At 33.8% G+C, this 20,924-nt stretch overlaps 2 protein-coding genes across 3 annotated transcripts; one reads left to right on the top strand and one right to left on the bottom strand.

The window, feature by feature from the left end:
• Nucleotides 1–316: 316 nt before the first annotated feature.
• Nucleotides 317–7,294, bottom strand: LOC141591831 (uncharacterized). Of its 2 annotated transcripts, XM_074412315.1 has the most exons (12): nucleotides 7,092–7,294; nucleotides 6,367–6,467; nucleotides 5,675–5,770; nucleotides 4,442–4,545; nucleotides 3,465–3,670; nucleotides 2,964–3,086; nucleotides 2,673–2,761; nucleotides 1,751–1,856; nucleotides 1,575–1,672; nucleotides 943–1,188; nucleotides 703–786; nucleotides 317–605 (listed from the first exon to the last, which is right to left on the bottom strand). In XM_074412315.1, the coding sequence occupies exons 2-12, from the start codon at nucleotides 6,463–6,465 to the stop codon at nucleotides 588–590; spliced, it is 1,269 nt and encodes a 422-aa protein (XP_074268416.1). In that variant the 5' UTR covers nucleotides 6,466–6,467; nucleotides 7,092–7,294; the 3' UTR covers nucleotides 317–587. The 2 variants fall into 2 exon arrangements, with proteins under 2 accessions (XP_074268416.1, XP_074268415.1); XM_074412314.1 differs by lacking the exon at nucleotides 317–605 and having other exon boundaries at nucleotides 682–786.
• A 7,556-nt stretch (nucleotides 7,295–14,850) lies between these two features.
• On the top strand, nucleotides 14,851–20,801 carry LOC141591830 (vacuolar protein sorting-associated protein 2 homolog 3-like). Its single transcript, XM_074412313.1, has 11 exons — nucleotides 14,851–15,045; nucleotides 15,245–15,289; nucleotides 16,944–16,978; nucleotides 17,084–17,134; nucleotides 17,288–17,392; nucleotides 17,489–17,560; nucleotides 17,955–18,026; nucleotides 18,106–18,186; nucleotides 19,795–19,830; nucleotides 19,919–19,974; nucleotides 20,450–20,801. The coding sequence occupies exons 1-11, from the start codon at nucleotides 15,012–15,014 to the stop codon at nucleotides 20,499–20,501; spliced, it is 639 nt and encodes a 212-aa protein (XP_074268414.1). The 5' UTR covers nucleotides 14,851–15,011; the 3' UTR covers nucleotides 20,502–20,801.
• The last annotated feature ends 123 nt before the right edge of the window (nucleotides 20,802–20,924 follow it).

Raw genomic sequence — 20,924 nt, 5'->3', positions numbered from 1 at the left:
AAAGACCAAAATTAGTAAGGAACGAAAAATACGTAAATAAAAAATGGTGTCAAATAAGCTATAACTCGGGATCTACATTTCAGCCTCGTATCATCAAATTATCAAAACTATTCTTTTGCTGCACTTTGCACAAGAAATTTCCTCTTACACACGCTTCTGCGTATCCAAGAAGGGGAAGTTTTTTTAAACAGCGGACTTTGTTTTTAACAAGAAGCATTTTATCAAGGCTAAAAAGCCATAGAGCTGTGGAGGAAAAAAAGGGGAGAAAGAAAAAGGCTAGGATTTATGATATTGCGAAGTAAAATTACAGATGTAAGTATATATTATGTTCAGATGAAAAATGGATCCTGTATTTCCCTTGAATATCAGTTGGTAATATCCTTACAAATTTAATCTTCAAAATTTTCAGAACAAATTTCATAGTTGTGTGTATTTGTCTTCCTGCCATTGATGTATTCCTTGCGAATTTCCGTAACAGGCAGCACAGTCTAGTACTCTTTCTGCAACAAGGCTTGATAACAGAAAGACATGGTTCACAGTGCGTCGAGGCCTTATTGTCCCGGCAAACTGGAGATATAAATTCGCACTCATGATGGCTGCTGAGCCTGGAACGAGAACGAGCACAAGTGTCATACAGTTGATGATTCGTCGATGCAGTTTACTGGATTGACAAAGAAAGAATCAGACAAGCATGAAACTCACCCTTTTAAGAAACTTTTTCTGAATCTCCAATGCTTCTTTACATGCTTTTTTAGCATCTATACTCCCAGTTACATCACCCAGAATCTGAAGGAACACAGGAGACCAAACTTATAATGTTAATTTCCGTGTAAGAATGTCCTACGGTAACTCACAGTAACTCTAAAGTAAAACCTCATGAATATAGGTGAGAATAATGTAGCAAAGTTTTTCTTAAACAGAACACTGAGGGAGGAAAATAACCTCGACAACGTCATCTAGACCTTTGGCTTCCTTTAAGATTCGCTTGTGCTTGTTTTCAAGGAGGCTTGCAGCAAGGAATACTGCTAATGCACTTTGATAGTCTTTACACCCAGTTCTTACATTGTACCTCTCAAATTTCCCATAGCGTTTCAGCATCTTCTCATTCAAGTTTGCAGTGGTTGCATCCGCAGCACTCGTCTCGTATAACAAGAAAGTGTTGGGGTTGTACTCCATGGCCCACATTAACTGGAATGGACTTTAAAAGTGAAGTTAAACTCCAAGGTAGATTATTTAACGAGTACAGTTACTAAAATGATCAACCAAGATTAGATCACTGAAGATCCCACATTCGCCGATCTCAGCAAACAGCTCGTGTTTGAGCAAAGAAATAACGAATGACCTCGGTCTGATTATCTATAAACTTGTAGACATATTAAATCAAACCCTAAAAAACAATGTTGCTCGAACACTTCATTTTAACCTTAAATACCCATGTTAGATTCTGGACACTCGGACCCAATAAGCCAATATCAAGGATTCTTTTCGAATATAGTCCAGATAGCCAGGCACATACCACGTCCAATACCCGATCGACATAGCTAAAAAGTTATTGAATCACAATTTTTTCTTACCTCCCAAAGATACAAAGCATCAACAAATGAGAACTCTCTTCGAAAAAGCACCATCAGCATGCGAAATGCAAACAAATACTCCCCTGCATCTAATTCCTCTGCCAAAAATAGCGCAATACAGTCAGGTTCACCCAACGCAACAATTATCCCCCTCTTTGAATATAGAACCAACCTACCAAGGTGCTCATGTAATTTAGGGTCGACGACTTTGATTATTGCTGAAAGTGTACTTAGGCGAGCTTGCACCCCTATTGAAGTTGCACTTGTCTTGAAATTGTCCCTCTACCATGTCCATGCATGATCAAAGAACACGGAAGAGAGTCAGCTAAAAGTTACAAGGGGAAACTAAAAACGGATCTTGAGCGCAAAAGCTATGAAAACTCAAACTCAAGTTTGTTCCTCGAGCTTAATTTGGGCAATTTTCTTTATTAATATCCCTACAATAGGATGATGCAATAAGTAGGCAACATCATTACCAATCAAACGGCATAGAAAGTGAACACATTTTGAAAGGATACGTGTGGCGATGTGCACTTCTAAAGTGAGAAGAGAGAACAAAAAAACAATCCAAAGAGCATATAAACCTATTCTGAAACCATTCGACCAAGGAAAGAACATTAACTTCGACTGGTCACGACTCAAATTTGTGTTTCTCATCCATTTGAAAACTATCATGAGTCGATAAAGTTGCCATTAGACTGCTACAAGTGCCGGAAAAGGGTATTTTCTGAAACAATTATATTGGCCTAATATGAATTACAAAATGTCTTGGACACATTGAAATATTGAATCGTCCATGTAACATAAGCCAATTAATTAGCCATCATAAAATACCCCACAAACATATTCAGATTCCAAATGATAGGCCAAGGCATAAATTAGTTTGTTATTCCATTGAGCATTTTCAGCACATTGAAGTGTTGACGTTGCATAAAACTGACTGTCTGACTAAATCTGAAATATAGAAAAAATTCTACAGACAACTCAGTGGCAGAATGTCCATCTTAAACCCCTCACTTCTTTTCAAACAATGGGAAGAAAGACTACAGCAGGTACACAGTTCACTACATACGGAGTACTTGGTTTCAGGTTTCTTACCAATCTACGCATAGCACGCTCAAAACACCAATAGGCATCTGCTTCATTTTCAAGAAGTATAACCATTGGAGAACAAATGTCATTCATCCCTGTCCACAAGTTGAAGTAACAAGTTCAGATTCCATAATCCTACATCAAACTGAACAACAGATTGGTTGAAATTCTTACGTCACATTCAAACCAAGTTGGATTCTGTTTATAAAATATTCACACAATAATGCGCTACTCTCGGTGTCTCTCATTCTATAACAGCTAACTTGGGGAACTTGTGTTGAGGAAAACAACAAGTACCTTGAACATAACTGATATCACTATCCAACCAAGCATATACAGCAAGAATATTCCAGAGTTTTGCCTGATTAATTTCATTTTGATAAAAGACAAGTGCCTGATCTGTTCGTACAACATCCAAACCTGCAACAGGCAAAATCAATCAGCAAAGCAGCATAACAGAAAGACTAGCTCGTGACGTTAAAAGACCATACAAAAATGTTCTTAGAAAGAAGAGACAAGGGGAAGCACTTCCTCGACTCTCACAATTGCACAGATTCAAGTTAACAATAGATGTAAATCAATGTAACTTAAGATGCCAAAAGTATCTTACAAGTCCTGCGTTGCTTCGGCTCAATTATGGATGTTGGATACGGTACATATCCCGGTGTCGGACTTGTCACGACTTAAATTCCGTGACAAGCATCATGAACACATACAAACTACTACTTCTGAATCTCATGATTATGTAACAAACAAAACAAAACAAAACAAAAAAACTTCCAGAAAAGTTACACATACCTATTTGAGGCAAAACCTGCTTCCACTGAATCACTTTCTTCTGTAAAGCAGGATCAAGAGAATCAGGGAATCCTGCACCATTAGCACCCTCGGCATTTTCTATTGGTTGGCCTTCATCAGTTATAATGGGTGTTGTGAGAAACTTTCCACTACCGATAGTGGGTACCATCTTCTGACATTCCGCTTTCCATTCATCATACTGCTCTCTAAGTCCAATATAATATACCAGATCTTGTCAATATACACAGATACAAATGTTTGCACAACCACATGTTCACTCTAATGCAAAAATACTATACACAATGACAAATTCTTAGAATATCACACTATTTCAAGCATTGTTTTTTCCCTATATTAAGGAATACTCATATTAGGAAGCACAACAGATATAACAAAACCCTCCAACCTCCAATTGCGAGACTAATCCATTATTCCATCAAATAACCCTGCATATATACCCATTAACCCATTTACTCTTAACTTTTAATTATTATATGGGTTAATCTCATGATTACTATCTCTATGAGCCCGTCTCATATGAAACCAGGTGTGAGTGTCCACCCTCAAAATAATCATAGTGAATTTGGTAAATAGATCTATAAGGGAAAGTACTGTCGGAAAGACCAGATAATCTGCTATGACACCGACAATGTTAAAAAAAGGACTAACAATATCAAGATTACTATCCCTATATTATTGACCAAAAACAAAAACGGTGATTCAGATATAGCGAAGTTTCCCAAATGATTTAAAATTGTTAAGAGAAAGCATTAGTAATCTTTGCTCCATGACATGGTAAAGTTTAAAATGCAAGGTTTGTTTGAACCTATTTTATCTCACCATCAAAACCCCTTATGCTGTAATGAATGACAAAGCGCTCCTATTCCAGAAAGCCAAATGTAAGTTGATTTTTTAAGTTATAGGATCTCTTCGCCACTGCATAAATAATAATTGCATAATTGCACATTTTCCAATACCTGCGCCGTTGCCTGAGCAGACTGCGGTCATCGAACGTGCTATTTGGATCATAACAGCCCAGCAAAAATTCCCACACAGCACCTCGGACTGAGGGGTGAACGCCCTAACAGAGATGCAAAATTGAATGGTATAAGTATAACCCAACATCTAGGTGAAAATTATGGGAATTTGTTAAAAATAAAATATATGCCCTCCATCCCAAAATAATATTCTCATTCAGAGTCTTCAAGACGTCACTTTGACTCTATTTTTCTCCAGTTATATACTACTTTTTTTTGCTTAGAAGAGATTTTTGTGAAAGACCATTTTTGTGATGAATACAAATATTTTATAATCATGTTATAATTTTTCACAGAATAGGTATTTGTAAATAGAACAGCAAGTTCGCATATAATATAACTTGCTAGATGCGTACAGTTCATTTTGATAAGGCTATTGAAACGGGGAGAGAATAAGGAAACGAAAGGCCACCATAAGTTAGCTATTGGCAATGAAAAGTCGTTCCAATATGTACTAATAAACAATATGGTAGCATTTGAAAGAAAATGGAAGGATTCAAAACGAAGAAGAACGGATTTAGGTCTCCCGTTGTTTAGCAAGGTGAAAAATGTCAGAAGTTGCAGAATATTGTCACAAGCTAGACCCGTTGCATAATTTAGTTTCAAAAGTCATTGCCAAGCAAAGGGAGTTATATCGTCAAAAGGGAATGCTATGACTTCCTAGTCTTATGTCTTTTGGATGCTCTTTGTCTTAACATTTTAAGTGAAACAATTAACTCGGAAACAAATATTTAGTACATATTAGATTCAAAATAGGACAAATTCCAATAATCCTGGTTGCTCCTAATATCTGCATCAAGTATGTTCCCCTATAATAACACTCTATCATATCTTTCTATTAGTATGCGATAACTACACAATTATTCGAAAGGCCACAAGACAAGACCCACGTCCCAAGTGCCTTTCATATCCCATTATCACCAATGACTTCCAATTGAGTTGTCCAAAAACCACTACTTTATATAACTCTCAAACAATGAACCGTCGCGACAAAAGACTAAACTTCATCATGCAACCAAATTCATAGTCACACTCACACGCGACGTTTATCCATGCAAGAACAGCAAAGTAAAAACAGCTTAAATCTACAAGAGATGTTTAACTTTCAGCTATAGAGATAAGGTAAGAATAGATAAATAGAAAATAACTAAGACATAAGCAGAAACAATTTACCCCACGCTGAATCCGTCTTAGCGCACTTGCAATGTCCAAATTACCGTCTTGGGAGAATGAAGCAAGCCACCTTCTTTCACTAAGAGTTTTCCCTGCCTGCAAAAAAAGGGGAACGAAAACACACCATACAGGGAAAATTAATTACCAGATATCTATTCATATTCCACAGTTATGAAATAGAGAAACATTGATCACAGTTTCGTAATTAACCATCACTTTGCACAACTGTAAGGTTTTTAGCACAAGTTTGCGATGATAACGTGCAAAGGCAATAACGACACAGTAATGATGAATATACAATAATGAATAGATAGACTTACAGAGTTACAGCAACCAAATGATAAGAAGAGCTATAATCAATAGGTGTCAAATACAGAAATGACAACATTACTCAAAAGTCTAAAGAGCTCTTGCTGGTGGCGACATACGGGGTAGGGACTTGGATGTCTGTTGCCTTACCCCTGTGAAAACTGACAACGACACAAAGAGGTTCTATTCGGATGACACTGAGTGAAAAAATGGCATCAAAAAAATACATCCAACGACTCCAACGTTACAATTGAAAAAAATACCGCCAACTGAGTGAGTCATTTCAGTTTATTCTATCAAACATGACCCGTAACTAAAAAACAGCGAGTCATAAGAAAAAACCAAAAACAATACGACGGAGTAAGTCAAAGAAATGTTCTCACCCTGAGCTTGAACCGTGGTTTTGGAACACTGTCTTGGCACTCGGGTCTAATAGGATAAAATGTATCCAGTCCCGTTTGGGTTGATCTTCTTAAAAACATATCTGTTAAAATAAACATTGGTGTCAACAACAACAACATGCGTTAATGGCTCCTGCAAATTGCGGGGTAGGGGGCGTCGGATGTACACCAAGAAACTAAATTTATCATAATTATCACCTCATAATCCAAAGCTGAGAACTTTTTTCCATTCCTTTGCTACAAATACTTCATTTCCTCCCTAAATTCTATACTTTCTTTATGAATAGCAATAATTACACTACTACAACACAATCCATAGGTAAAGCCATATGGGAGGATCTAGGGGGCTAGCAGGGGCACTCGCACCCCATGAATTTTGATACATTTGAGATTTTTACTTAAAATTTCGAACTTTTTCCTAGTTTACCTTATTTCATTAGTAATTCGCAAGCTAACGTGAAATCCTGGCTCCACCACTTGGTAATGGGAAACAAAATGTATCACAATATTAAAGATAACATCATTCAAGAATGAATAGATTAAAAAAATGCACAGCCCCCAATTCAAAACATGCCATCTTAAACATTATGAAATTCCTAATCATATAATATATGATAAACAAACAATTGGGTAAATGAAATCAACCAAAAAAATGCAATTAATCAATATAACGATGAACATAACATAAGATAAATGATGGGTGTCACCTCTAATTTCGAGCTGCGATATGAATTAGCATGACATTATTCTCTTAATGCTCCTATTTATATAAACAAGATTAATAATCATACAAAAGGGTTTTTTTGTGATTTGGGGAAGAAATTGATGAGAAAGAGAAGCTGAAGGAAATGCAGAAGGGTGGAAATGAGGTGGTTATTATTGTTATAACCGTTATGTTCCATTTATTGGAGAATTCCACCATGCCTGATTTCTTGTATTATACTCCGTACAAGCTTATATACTAATGACAGTGAGGGACAATTATACGACGACAGTATTTTGTCATCCGTGCGGTCTGTTATCCCGCTCTATTCTACCAATTTTATTTTTGTACATTATTCACAAGTGAGTACTCAATTTTAATTTTCTCTCTATACGAAGATATATTCATGTGGGATCTTGTTTAATTCTATTAAAAATATTTAGTGCGTAAAACTCGCATTCGCAAGCGTAAAAATGAAAAGTGGTAGAGTGGAGTTGAATGAGAGAAGTATTTGAGAACATTGACAAGGGAAAATAATGTGAAATGCATGTTTAGTTGGTTATACGAGACAAAACTCTAATTACTTTTCAATCATTTGTTTAACTTTGATAAGAATATTTCTATGTCAATTGAGTTTATGATTAAGTAAATCATGTTCATGAAAGAGCATAACTCTCTCTACTACTCTTTAAGTTTTCTTATTTATACTAGTGACGATATTGATTGATGCTAGGTACGATATCGATCGTAACTTTGATACGAAGCTAGAGGTGCTAACTAGGATGAACGCGTTAATTATGGATATGAGGGTGGAAATCAACCAATTTTATATTACCCTTCAATTTAAATTACCAAAACCAACGGCTCCTTACATAATATGGAGCTAAACATTCATGATCTGGATGTGAATGAGTCGAATTACTCGCCTTTTGTGTGTACAACTGTGATTGTGATTTCAAATTAGTCATTTTAATCTGTTTTGTGTCAATTTAAATTCGGTCATTTTTACCCGTTTTGTATTACGTCCTTGCCAATCAATCAATACATATATATAAAGCAGAAACTTTTCGAGCGATATTAGAGAGTCCAACTTTTTCAGAATTCCTAACAAAAGTAGATTTAGAAACAAATTTAATAAAATTATCCTAATAAAAGTAGATTTCTTAACATTTTAATAAAGTTATCCTAATAAAAGTAGATTAAATTTATTTTAATAAGATTATTCTAATATAAGTAGGTGATACTCAAAATACACAATGTAACTAATTATATGGCATATTAAATATAATATAAACATTATTCATATACTATATCGAGTTAATTAGATTTTACTCCCTTTTGAAATTCACATTTTTAAAATTACTCCCTTTTGAATTTTTTGCAAAAATTACTCCCAAGTTGCATGTTTTTTTCTAAAATTACTTCAAAACTCCAATTTTTGAACTTATTCTGTTTGTGCCATAACCAATTTATACTTTGAAAGGTATAACTATGTAGACAAATGGAGGGAGAGTTCAAAAACAGAGAAAATAAGTCACTTAAATTAAAGTTTTGAAGCAATTTTAGGAAAAAAATGCAACTTAAGGGAGTAATTTTAGCAAAAAAAAAAAATTCAAAAGGGAGTAATTTTTAAAATGTGGATTTCAAAAGGGGTAAAATATAACTATACTATATCTTAAATTTACTTAGTCATACTAACTGAAAAGTTAACTGAAACCTAAAATTGTAGCTTAAAAGGTAACTAAAATTAAGAGATGATAATTTAATTGATTAAGCCAAAAATGTTTGGCAAACTAACTAAAAGGTAGCTCTTTTTTTGGTAAAATTAGAACATAATAAGTTATCTATATTTAATATTATAAATTAAATGAATAAAAAAAAACAGGTAACTTATTTCTCACATGCTACTCTTATTTTGGTAAATAATTTATCTATCAAATATTTACAAAAAAAAATAAGATAAATGAAATTTTGTTCAAAAGCTAATTTCAATTTCTTTGAAATAAAGCCTAAATATGAGATTTTTCATGATCTCCCGACCTTCCTCATATCTAAATTACTTCTTGATGTTTTTTTGCCATGTTTACTTATTTTTGACCCTATTGTTAGTAGTTGATCTCAAGTTCCATTTTTAATTTTATAATCTCCATTATAGCTATTTATTCAGAATAAATATTAGCAATTAGGCATTGTAACACAAGGTACATATATACTACAAAATCATGAGGAACAGAATAAATAAATAAGTAATTGGTTCAAAATAAATGTTAGTTTTCTACATAAGAAAAAAATTGTTGTTAGCTCTACAATAAGAAAAACAAAAAGCAAATTAATTTGATCAAAAAGGAAAATCTATCACAAGTGTCCAACTATATCGCATTTGACTTGGATGTAGCGAATATAAATAAAGTTTTAGACTCAAACTGAATTTTAAATCGTGCCAACCATGAATGTTATATATGGGTAAAATAATATCAGAATTATTTGAGAAAGTTATAGAATAGACGAGTATAAGACATTTAAATGGAACGAAACTATTTTTAGATCTCCCAAAGTTGAAGCGATTATGGTTTTGAAAATTTTTAGTTGCGACAAGTAGGGGCCGGGCATGTAATTTTTCTATTAAATACGGGTATGAGAAGGCCTACATTCGTCATGTCTTATTCCCCATTTGGTATCCTTACTTTTAGACGTCGCTTTTGTTTTCATTATGCGAGATTTGGTCGGGTATTTTAGTTGGTGTAGACTTTGGGAGTAAGATTCATTATCTTTTTGGAATTTCACACTAAATGAATTTCTTCCTCTTCGCAATGATCTTCCGTATTGCTTCTACACAATTGCTAATGCGGAAGTTTGATCATGATTTTCGACATACTAATGGTCAAAGTTATAAAAGTTTGACCTCTAAGAAGCAAGGTGGGAGAGTTTAAGAAGGGGAGAGAGTATACATGATGATTTTTTTTTTAATATAACTAATAATAGTATGCTCTACCAAGCGTGGTATGCCATTTACATTGTAGAGGAACATTAACTCCGTAAGAGGATTATCTAACGGGATCTGTCTTATTATCAATCGCCCTGGAAAACTCATAGTAGAAGGGAAGATACTTACGGGTTCCAAAGTCGGCAAAAGGTACTGAACCCGAGGATAGCAATGACTTCCTCAGATACAAATATTCTTTTCGTTCATAAAAAGAGACAATATACGTTGAGGCCATGCTATGTAGACGTCACAAACAAATCAGGTTGTGTCGGGTTCAGGTGTCACATTTAAACGGGTCACGAACTTTTCAACCCAAACCCGACCCAATTAAATCTCGTGTCGTGTTCGTGTCGATCCAATTACATTAATAGGTCATCAAACCTCAACCCTAACTCGTTAATTTCGGGTCGTGTTTTCGTGTCATGTCATATTTGGAAAATGTAAGTATATTTATGTGAGGATCAAGAAAACTTGGGATTAATTTAGTAAATAGGTTATTCGTGTCGGGTTCGTGTGTAGAGTGTTCAACCCAAACCTAGCCCAATTAAATCCCATGTCGTGTTCGTGTCGACCCACTTACATAAATGGGTCGTTAAATGCCAACCCAAATCCGTTAATTTCGTGTCGGACTCTTGTCGTGTTTTCGTGTCGTGTCATTGTTTGCCGGCTCTAATACTGCGCCTTAACAATAAACAAGAGTTAGGGACAGTCACTAAATCATGTTGAAATTTACCTCCCGAAACCAATTTTTATTAATGGCAAGTTTTATGTAGTTTCAAGAACAACGTCATCCGAGAGATTAACGTTCTACATCGTCACATCGATGATAGAGACCAAATGTATCAAGGCCACAAGAAGGACATTGTTTACAAAGAAGTTTTCATAATTTACCAAATTAAGATGTCGTATTATATATTTTGCATGGAGTTTTTAAGGATAAGTAGTCAAAGACTATTTCGGTAAAAAATAGATGGTGCTAAAACAATAAGAACGTTAACTCTATAATCCAACTATATCTTTGAATGTTAGTATACAACTGACATAGTTAAATAGCAAATGCCACAACGCTTTCGTTGCATTTTTGTTATAGGAACTCATGATTAATCTGTCTTCATCTAAATCAACCCTCAAAATTTTGGTTGCTTCCATTTTTAGCATAGTTTGAGTTTTTGTTAAATTTAATAGTTTTCTATTACCAGACCATGGTAATGTATAAAATAACGTGTCTGCGGTGCCATAAAATATATACTACTAACTGACATTATTATACTAACTTGGTAACCCAATTATTTTAAAAAATGACATAAACTACTAACTGATGTTGTCACAGATAATACTACTAGGTGCCCGTGCATTCTATGTAATAGAATGAGAGATATTGGGTGATGTTTATAAGGAGAAAATACTCTTAAGTGTAAATAATCAAGGTATAATTATGTTGTAAGAGATCTACCATTTTCTCTCAACGCACTAAATATATATAATTATGATATATGCTGTTTTTTGTAACATCATTCAGTTTTACGTAGTTGTAAAATAATTTGCAAAACTCATAAAGGTATGTCTCCGTTATTAAGGATTCATATTGATGAGCTCCACCATGTTTATAGAGAAAGCGTTTTGTATTTAATTAAAAACCAGTTGTGCCTGTAAAAATTAAAAAGCTAGCGACATGCTATAACTATGTCACTTGATGTTATACTAATCGTTGGCAAAACGTTTATGCTAAAATCACTAATAATTCATCTGTTATCATCTATACCAATCACGAATTTTGTTTCCATCAATGACAACATAGTAGGACTTTTTTATCAACTTAAGAATATATTTTTACAGATAATCCTAATGGGAGTCCCGTGCATCGCACGGGCTTTCCAACTAGTTTACGGCCTATAATAGATAGTGTTACACATGGACTAGTCTCCTCAATTTAGATCCTACGGCATATTTAATTTTGTTGTAATATATGTAATTTTGTTGTAATGAGATTTATTTCGAGTTTAAAAATAAGCTAGTCAATTAATTAGCTTCCTAATTTAAAATTATAATATCATCAAAATAACTTCTATCACTAAATGTATACAGTAATTTTAAAATAAAATAAACTTATTTCTCAAATTTTCCTAAGTGGTCGTAGCTACTCAGAAGACTTGCCCATCCTCCTTACGTTCAGATAATTATTTATCTATTTTATTTTAGAGTGTCTTATCCATTTGTTTTCTGGGAAATTTTCACTTGTACCTCTCTGCTATGAGCTAATCCCACCTGTACCCCTACTTTTCAGAAAAACCCACTTATACCCTTCAATTTACTAGTTATTCACTTATATCACTACTCAAGTATAGACTAGTCTCATTTGTACCCTTACTTTTAAGGAAAGTCCACATTCCAACATCATAATACTAAGCACCAACAACTAAGACGTTAAGTGAACTCTCGCTTGTCATTATGAAGCGGGGAAGAAGTGTTAGAGCATGTACAATAGAGAGGATTGAGCCTCCTCTTAGCCTTTTGTCTCTTCTAAGAGGAACTCGTCTCTATTGTAGAACATACATGGGGGATCCTTTTAGTGCTTGTTTTGTTACCCTCTTAATTCATGGGAATTCTAAACTCTCATGAATTGAGTTTTTGGTAACTTGTTTGGTTACCCTCAATGAAAAATGGGGGAATTTACAATTCCAAGGGAGTTTTCAACTCCTACATGATTTATGAGTTTGATTATCAACCCCTCCCTAGGTAATTGAAAGCTCCCCCAACTTATTTCTTTCAAAATTACCCATTTACCCCTACAAATTAAGTGTTAGTAATATTGCGGAAGGGTATATTGGTAATTAGAAATTAAAATCACGTGAATTGACACGGTTCAACCAAACAATACACGGGAGATTAATTCATGGGAAAAACAAACTCCCTCAAGGCAACCAAACAGAGCCCAATTTCTCTCCATTTCCTAAAAAGAAATGGAGAGGCAAGTTCTTATTAATGGTCCAGATCGCATTTTGACAATATCTAACGGTTCTAAATTTACGCATAAAAATAAAGGAAAATGAGAATGAAAGGAGATATTAATATTTAAAGATATTGTGAGAGGAAATGGAGAGAAAGGAAATGGAGAGGATCCATAACCAAACATATATCATTTCATGGAAATTGAATATTGGAGTTGGATTTCAGTGAATTGCAAATTAACACGGGGGTTCTATTCCCGTATGAACCAAACGAGGCCTTAGTAAGAGGAAGAACACTACTTCCTCTAAAATTAGAGGAAGTTGATCTTTGGCCCTTGTGCCAAATATCCACTCATTATTTTCCATGTGGAGTGTTAACAAATTATTTTTAAATTTATAAAATGTTATAAGAATAATTTATTGTAGAGAGGAAGTATAAGAGGATCATCTCTATTGTGGTAAAATGTTAAGGAAAATTTTATGAAGAGGATGTAAATGTTAGAAAATAAAGTGGATCATAGAAAAAGTGATGTGTCGAAAAAAGATAGGGAGAAAGAAAAAATAAGAGGATCATATTCTCCTCTCTATTGTACATGCTCTTAAGTACCTTACGTACGATGTTAAGGGCTATGTAAACAATATCATACTTTAATTGAAATATTTGTTTTCTCTCCAACAAACATCGTTTTCCCTTCAAATTCATTTTTATATGCCTCAATTTCATCTTCAACGTTCATCATTTACCCTTTTACCACACTTCATCCTCAATATTCGTCATTTACTATACTTAAGGGGTATATGTGAGAATAACTAGGAAGTTAAAGGGTACAACTGTACAAGTGGACTTTTCTGATATCAGAGGGGTACAAGTGGGCTTTTTTTATATTTGAAAAGTTTTTTTATTGATAAATTTGATCATAAACCTCCATTATGATTTATTTACCGATTATTTTCCATTTTCTTGGTCTTTTAAGTCAAAATAAAAAATAAATAAATGACGTGACAGAATCCCCCCTACTACTAAGAGAATAAAACTTCTCTTAGTTTTCCCTCCAAAAAGCATCTAGCTAAATATGGTAATAAATAAAATTTTCTTTCATTACATTATTATCTTTTCAATAAATATATTGTTATAAATAAACTCTAATTTTTTAAATAAATTCATAATTATGATTTTTTCATTAAAATAAAATAAATTTGATATTAAATTATAAAGTATAAGTTGCTAAATTTTTCAACAATGCAATAATTATTACTGTAGAAAATAACCTGACATATGCTTACTATTAGCTTCGTTGCAAATAAATTCACTATAAAAAATTCACAACTTAAATAATTTTTTTTATTAGTTTTCTATTTCAATTTTTTTGTTTCATATCAAAATACAATAGAGTAAACTTATAAATATTAATGAGGTGCAAATTTTAAAAGTATAAATCCTTCTATATATTAAGAGAATACAACTTCTCTAAAGTTTTCTCACCAAAGTGCTCAAACTTATAAATGGAAACAAATTAGATTTTCATTTATTAAAATAATTTTTTATTTAAAATAATCTATACATATAAACTGTATCTCCTATTATTAACTTCGTGATGAAATTTTTTTTTTAAAAAAAATTGATGTAGTTAAAATATTTTCATAAAAAACACAATTCATGGAATTATTCAATTCTTTTGATTAATTTTAATATTAGTTATTTTTTATAAAAATTCGCGAGATATAAATCATATCTATAACTAATATACTAAAAATTAAAAAGCCTAAATTTACCGCGCATTGCGCGGGATCTACACTAGTTAGTAAATTAACTCTTTAAGAAGATCAGGAGAAGGACACATAAAGTAAACTACCCAGAAAAACTCAACAAAAAGTCCTCAACTTTCATCACCTCACCAGTCACCTCATTCTGTTTCAATTAAACACCACCATCGTAATACTCAGTTCGTCAATCTCCCAAATAAACCCTGCAAATCAAACAAACACTACCACCATGAACATCTTCAAGAAAACCCCAACTGCCAAAGGTTCATTATTTCTTGCTACCCTTAATTTTACATTATTTTGTTATAGCTAATTGCAGCTTAAATTTTCATAAAGTTTTGGTCTTTTAATCCTATTTATGCAATTGGGAAGTAGTTTCAACTTTGAATTCTGTTAATTTTTTGTGGGGTATTTCTTATTTGTACTGATTTGTATGGAATTAATGTGAATTTGTAATATCAGAGGCTCTTCGGGAGAGTAAGAGAGAAATGACCAATGCTACAAGAGGTATGATTTAAAAAAATTCAGCTTTTTATTATCTTGCATTTTCAATTTGTTGTTTGTTATTCTTTTGTTGGATAATGTTGATGTAATCAACAAAGTTTTATGATAAGATGGTGTTTTACAAATTTGTATTTGTATTAATAGTTTATTGTTAAATTTGAATAAATTTTGTATGGTATATTTTGGGGCGACGAAATAGCCACATTGAATCCTTAGGAGAGAGGCAAAACCTTAAGGTTAGATCTTAGCTAGTCATGCTCTCGACTTGCGGGGATATCAATATACCATGAGACTTAGGTGGGATGGTCCTAGCTCCTAAAAGACTTTTGGTAAGAATGGTTACTATGGTAGGTAGAGAGTAAAAGTGATATATAAAGAGGAATTTTGATTTGGAACTAGGGTTGTGTAGCTTGTGTTTGCATAGGGAGATTTTGAGGGGAGGGAAGGGGAGGGATTTAAAAGGAAAGTAATATCCTTGTTTTGTTAGCAAAATGAATATGGAGGGATTTGGAGTGGAGGGAAAATCAATCCCTCAATATCCCCCAATAAGGCAAATTAAAACCCCTTTAGGCTCTAACAAAGGAGATATTTGGAGGGAAAACTCCTTCCCTTTCCCTTTCCCTCATTCTCCCTCTCCTCCCTTACCCTACCATTTTTTTATCTGTGTTTGGGTAGTAAAAGAGGAGGGAAGGGAAGGGAAAGGGAATAGGAATAGGAAGAGTTTTCCGTCCAAATCTTTCCTTTGGTTGGGGGATTTTGATTTGACATGTAGGAGGGAAATGGAGAAATCCATTTTTCCTCCCCCCCAAATTCCTCCACAACAATTTTGCTAGCCAAAAAGGAAATTACCTCCCCGTCCTCCCCTTCCTGTTCCTCCAAATACCCCTTATCCAAACGCACGCTAAGGGTGCGCTTTTGTTTTTGTAGTGCTTAGGCCAGTGGGTTATGGCTTTTGATGTAGTTAGGGAAGGGATTACTCCCTACTCCCCCTTTTGTTTGGTTACATTCATGAAAGGAAATAACCCCTAATTTCTCTATTTGTATTGGTGAGGGAATGTGGTGGTGGCCTGGTGGGTGTTGGGGAGAAAGTTTGTGGCCTGTGGGTGTTGGTGGTTGGGTTAGTGAGGTAAGGGAACGGCAAATATGAAGAAAGGGAATCATTAATGTTATTTCATACCATTTCCTGCAGCCAAAGAGCATGGAATGTTCTAGCTAAAGATCCTCACTTTTTTTAGGGTCATTACTACAATAGTTATCCCTTATGAGACAATATCAAGTGCTAGATCAACCAAAATTTTTATGTATTCCTCATTTAGTTATAAGGTTAATGGGTTGGTCTCACACGTGAGACTATCATGTATAACTATTTGTGCTATTAGGGAATGCCAATAATCTTAGTTTGCGTTCATATGAATCGCCTTACCCCGATAGAGTTGGACCTTATTTTGTACTATCATGTATAACTATTTGTGCTATTAGGGAATGCCAATAATCTTAGTTTGATGTCGCAATTATGTTCTTCTAGAGTTGGGTTTAAATACTGAAAAAGATTTTGTAGGTAATTGGAATCCACTTGTTTAGAGCTCGTGTAAGTTCTGGAGGTTGAAAAAAAGGACGGACTGAAAGAATTATAATTTAATTGTTTATTTTGTTTCAGGTATTGAGAAAGAAATTTCATCACTGCAAGTAGAAGTATGTTGAGCAAATAAGCATTTTCTTGTTGGAAATTGTTCCTTTTGATCAAGCTTCTTGAATACACTTATATTTGACTGATGCTGTAATATGCTGTGCTGACAGGAAAAGAGGTTGGTTGCTGAAATAAAAAAGACTGCAAAAACAGGCAATGAGGTAGCATTCCGTCTCCACTAAAGCCAAGGATAACTGACAGTTTTTACGTGACCGAATGTTGTCGTGTTCGTTGTACATGCTAAAGGTTTTAAGAATCTTTTGAGGCATTTATGTGGTCAGTGTACTTAAAGTATTACTTTCTTAACATTGCAGGCAGCAACTAAGATTCTTGCCCGTCAACTAATAAGACTTAGAAAACAAATTACTAATTTGCAAGGCAGCCGAGCTCAAATGAGAGGTATATCGACCCATACACAGGTGCACCTTGGAACTCTCATTTTTTTTAGATCCAATTGGCTATAGGTTCCTGTTTTTCTAGGATTTCTATGTTTAAATCTCATTGTCTTTCGCCAGGCTATCCATGCTCAATCTTCTGTTGCCTCTGGATTGAAGGGTGCCACAACAGCAATGGCTACAATGAATAAGGTTTGTCGTAAGATTTGCGTTTGGTGGATTCATCGCTTTTTCTGTCAGATATTTCTATATTGACTAGTTATCGTGTTTACTTTTTTCCCTTTCCCCTATTTTATTACTCTACCTGGAATTAAGTATTAAATGATGATTCATGTTAGCGAATTCCAAACAATTTGGGATTAAGGGTTGTTGCTGTTGTATCTGTCAAACTTTCTAGATTCTCCTTCCATTTCAGTATTTAGCCACATTTGTGACTTCGATAAAAAGAACAGATGAGGATAGTTGGCTGAAATAGAGGGTTTATATTAATGCTGCTTAAGCCCTTGACTCAGTGAATGCTATTCTTTGCCAAGATTTGGGTTCTGAATTTGCTTCGCCTTTTTTGCCTTTTATCTTATTTTGGCAGACAATGGCACCGGCAAAACAAATGGAAATATTGAAAAAGTTTCAGAGAGAGTCTGCACAAATGGACATGGCAGTATGTTTTTCCAACTGTACCAATAATAATTTCTTGGCTTCTTGATATCTAAGTCGAGACAATGTTCTTCACCTTTCAGACTGAAATGATGTCTGATGCGATTGATGATGCTTTGGACAATGATGAGGCCGAAGAGGAAACAGACGATTTGACGAATCAGGTCTACTACTTTTTCCAACCACTGAGTACTTGCTTCCTTTTTTTTAGTGCTGTTTCATCATTCATACTACGAAGAAAGGCAATCATGGTGGCATTTTTAGAAGTATATGACGCTTTCTATTGTACTTGAAGTTTGTGGTGTGGTCTCACTAATAGTTGATGCAAGCGCTGGCTTGCCCTAAAATACAACTTTCAGTTTCTCACTAATCAATACTATATATTAAATCCAGAAACCAAGGGATTTCAATTTAATTAAAGAAAGTTATACAAATTAATTATACTATATAGTTTTAAATCACTAGTCCCATGTGATGGACCCGATTAAGGGATCTCAATGCAAATATTATATAGTTTGGGTTAAAATTAAATTATATAGAAACTTGGTAATTTTCCTAAACATTTGTAAGAGAGTAAAACATGGACTATTTCCTTAAAATAAAATAATTATTTAAGATGGTCAATTTCCTTAAAATAAAATAATTAATTAAGATGGTCAATTTCAAGGAGACTAAAAGAAAGAAGATGCTTGATAATTTTTCTAAATATTTATAGAAAACTAGAAGATGGTCAAAATAATTAATTAGTGTAAACATGCACACTTATGGTATTAATCATTATCATCATAAAATTATATATTAAATTTAAAATCTATGCAATTTTATTAAACTTTATAGTTTATTAGATGTATAGAGATGTTAATTATTTAACATACAAAAATATGATATAATTGCGTTATAAATAATTCAAGTTAGATTCCAAAATATATAATTAATATTGCATAATTCTTTTGATTTGATTTAACGCATATATGTAATATATTTATATAAATATATAATCTTCTTAAAATTGCATGCCTAAGTAGTAAAGTAAATTCGTCAGTAAAGAAAAGAATTGTATGATAGTAAAATATGATAGTAAAATAACAATATTATCAGCGAGATTAGTGAAAGTGGTAGAAACAACAACGGAAGTAGTGAAATAATCAATAATAATGCGGCAATAGTGAAAGTAACAATAATTATGACGGGAGTAGTAAAATTATCAATATTAATGCGGCAGTAGTGACAGATAATAATTACGGCGAGAGTAGTGAAAGTAACAATGATTACGGGCAAGTAGTGAAATATTATTACTATTGTTTCATTAATAAGAGTAAAATATTAATAGCAGGAGTAGTTAATTTGTCTCAAAATTTATTTCATCGTAATTTTAGGATATGTCATAGAAAAATATATTAATGATAAATTTATGGGTTATGCAACTCTAAGTAATTGTATTTAATGAAAAAAAAAATTTAATGGTAAGTAGAGGTAGCCCGGGCGAAGCCGGGCACCAATACTAGTACCTATAATAATTTGTAAACCTCTAAACAAAATAGACTGAACATGCTTAGAGTTTTTTGAGCCAGTGAACCACAAAAGCGAGTGTGTGTACAAGGTCACATTAGCTCTAGAGAAGATCTTAAATTATTTAAACATGGGTCTTCTTCAGTGAAAAGTTTATAATACCCTGTGATATCCATGTGAAAGTAATCGAATTTCATTACTTAAGTGCTACTGTGTCTCAGTCTTTTAGCTTTTGTTCTGATAGTTTTTGTATTGTTACTCAGGTGCTTGATGAAATTGGAGTTGATGTCGCTTCACAGGTTAGTACAAGGAGAATGTTTTCTATACACTCTCATTCTTACTATGTTGAGACAAGCTTAAAATTGTTGTTCTTGGATTTTCTTGCAGTTGTCTACGGCTCCGAAGGGAAAAATTGCTGGAAAGAAAACCGAGGAAGCGAGCACGTAAGTGATCATCACTTTCTCCTGTCATCTTTTATAGTTTTCATTATCATATTGTAATCCTTTATGTTGACGTGTGTATAGTTTCTATTGTCTCGGACAACATAATTTTACGCGTTGCTAGCTTCACACTCCGATCCTTTTTTTTTTTATATTTTTTCATTACTGGACTCCTGCCTAAGCGGGCTCGAATGATGATTCATGTTCGCTGAACCCAAATTATTTTGTAACCAGTTGTTAAGCCTGTTCTCAATTGTTTGCGCCATAATGCAACCAATACTGCTAGTAGGTGGTTTGTGGCGCCCAGATCTAATATCATGAATTCATGATTATAAGTCGTTTTCTCATGTAAACTGTCGAAAGTTATTTCTCACTTATGAGACCAGCTCATACAAGACTCATTCGTGCATGATTGCATCACATATGTCCTTGACAGTGGTACTTATTAAGTGGTGACTTTTTTTTTTCTCTTTACCAGATCGGGCATTGATGACCTTGAAGAAAGATTAGCAGCACTTCGGGGTACATAAGGCTTTTAGAGAGCCGATGTTATGATCATTAGGCGAAGCTCTTTGGTAGTGCCAAATGCCTTCCCTGGTTTGTCGTGGATGTGCAGCATGGTGATTGAGAAGTGGTATTTGAGCTTAATTGTGTTCGTGTTAATTCACCGAATTTGTTGTAAATTTCATATAAATCATTGAGACATTGAGACATCGAGTCTTGCTGATCTTTAACCAGCTTTCTGATCTAGTCATATTTGACATACCAATGTAATCAGTGAACCATTCTCTAGTCTTGTGTACAGTAAACATGAAACCTTCTTTGCTTTATTAGCGGAATGGAATGGCTTCACTCGGTGAAGTTTATGTGTCCGAGTGCAAAATTGAGTATAGAAATTCTAAAATCGTCTTCAACAATACAAAATAGTTCACTAGATGATTGCGACTGAAAAA

This window comes from Silene latifolia, chromosome 7, assembly GCF_048544455.1.
Source record: "Silene latifolia isolate original U9 population chromosome 7, ASM4854445v1, whole genome shotgun sequence".
Classification (NCBI taxonomy): Eukaryota; Viridiplantae; Streptophyta; class Magnoliopsida; order Caryophyllales; family Caryophyllaceae; genus Silene; species Silene latifolia.
The sequence above is the reverse complement of the archived record's forward strand: the minus strand, read 5'-3'. Positions and strand labels throughout refer to the sequence as shown.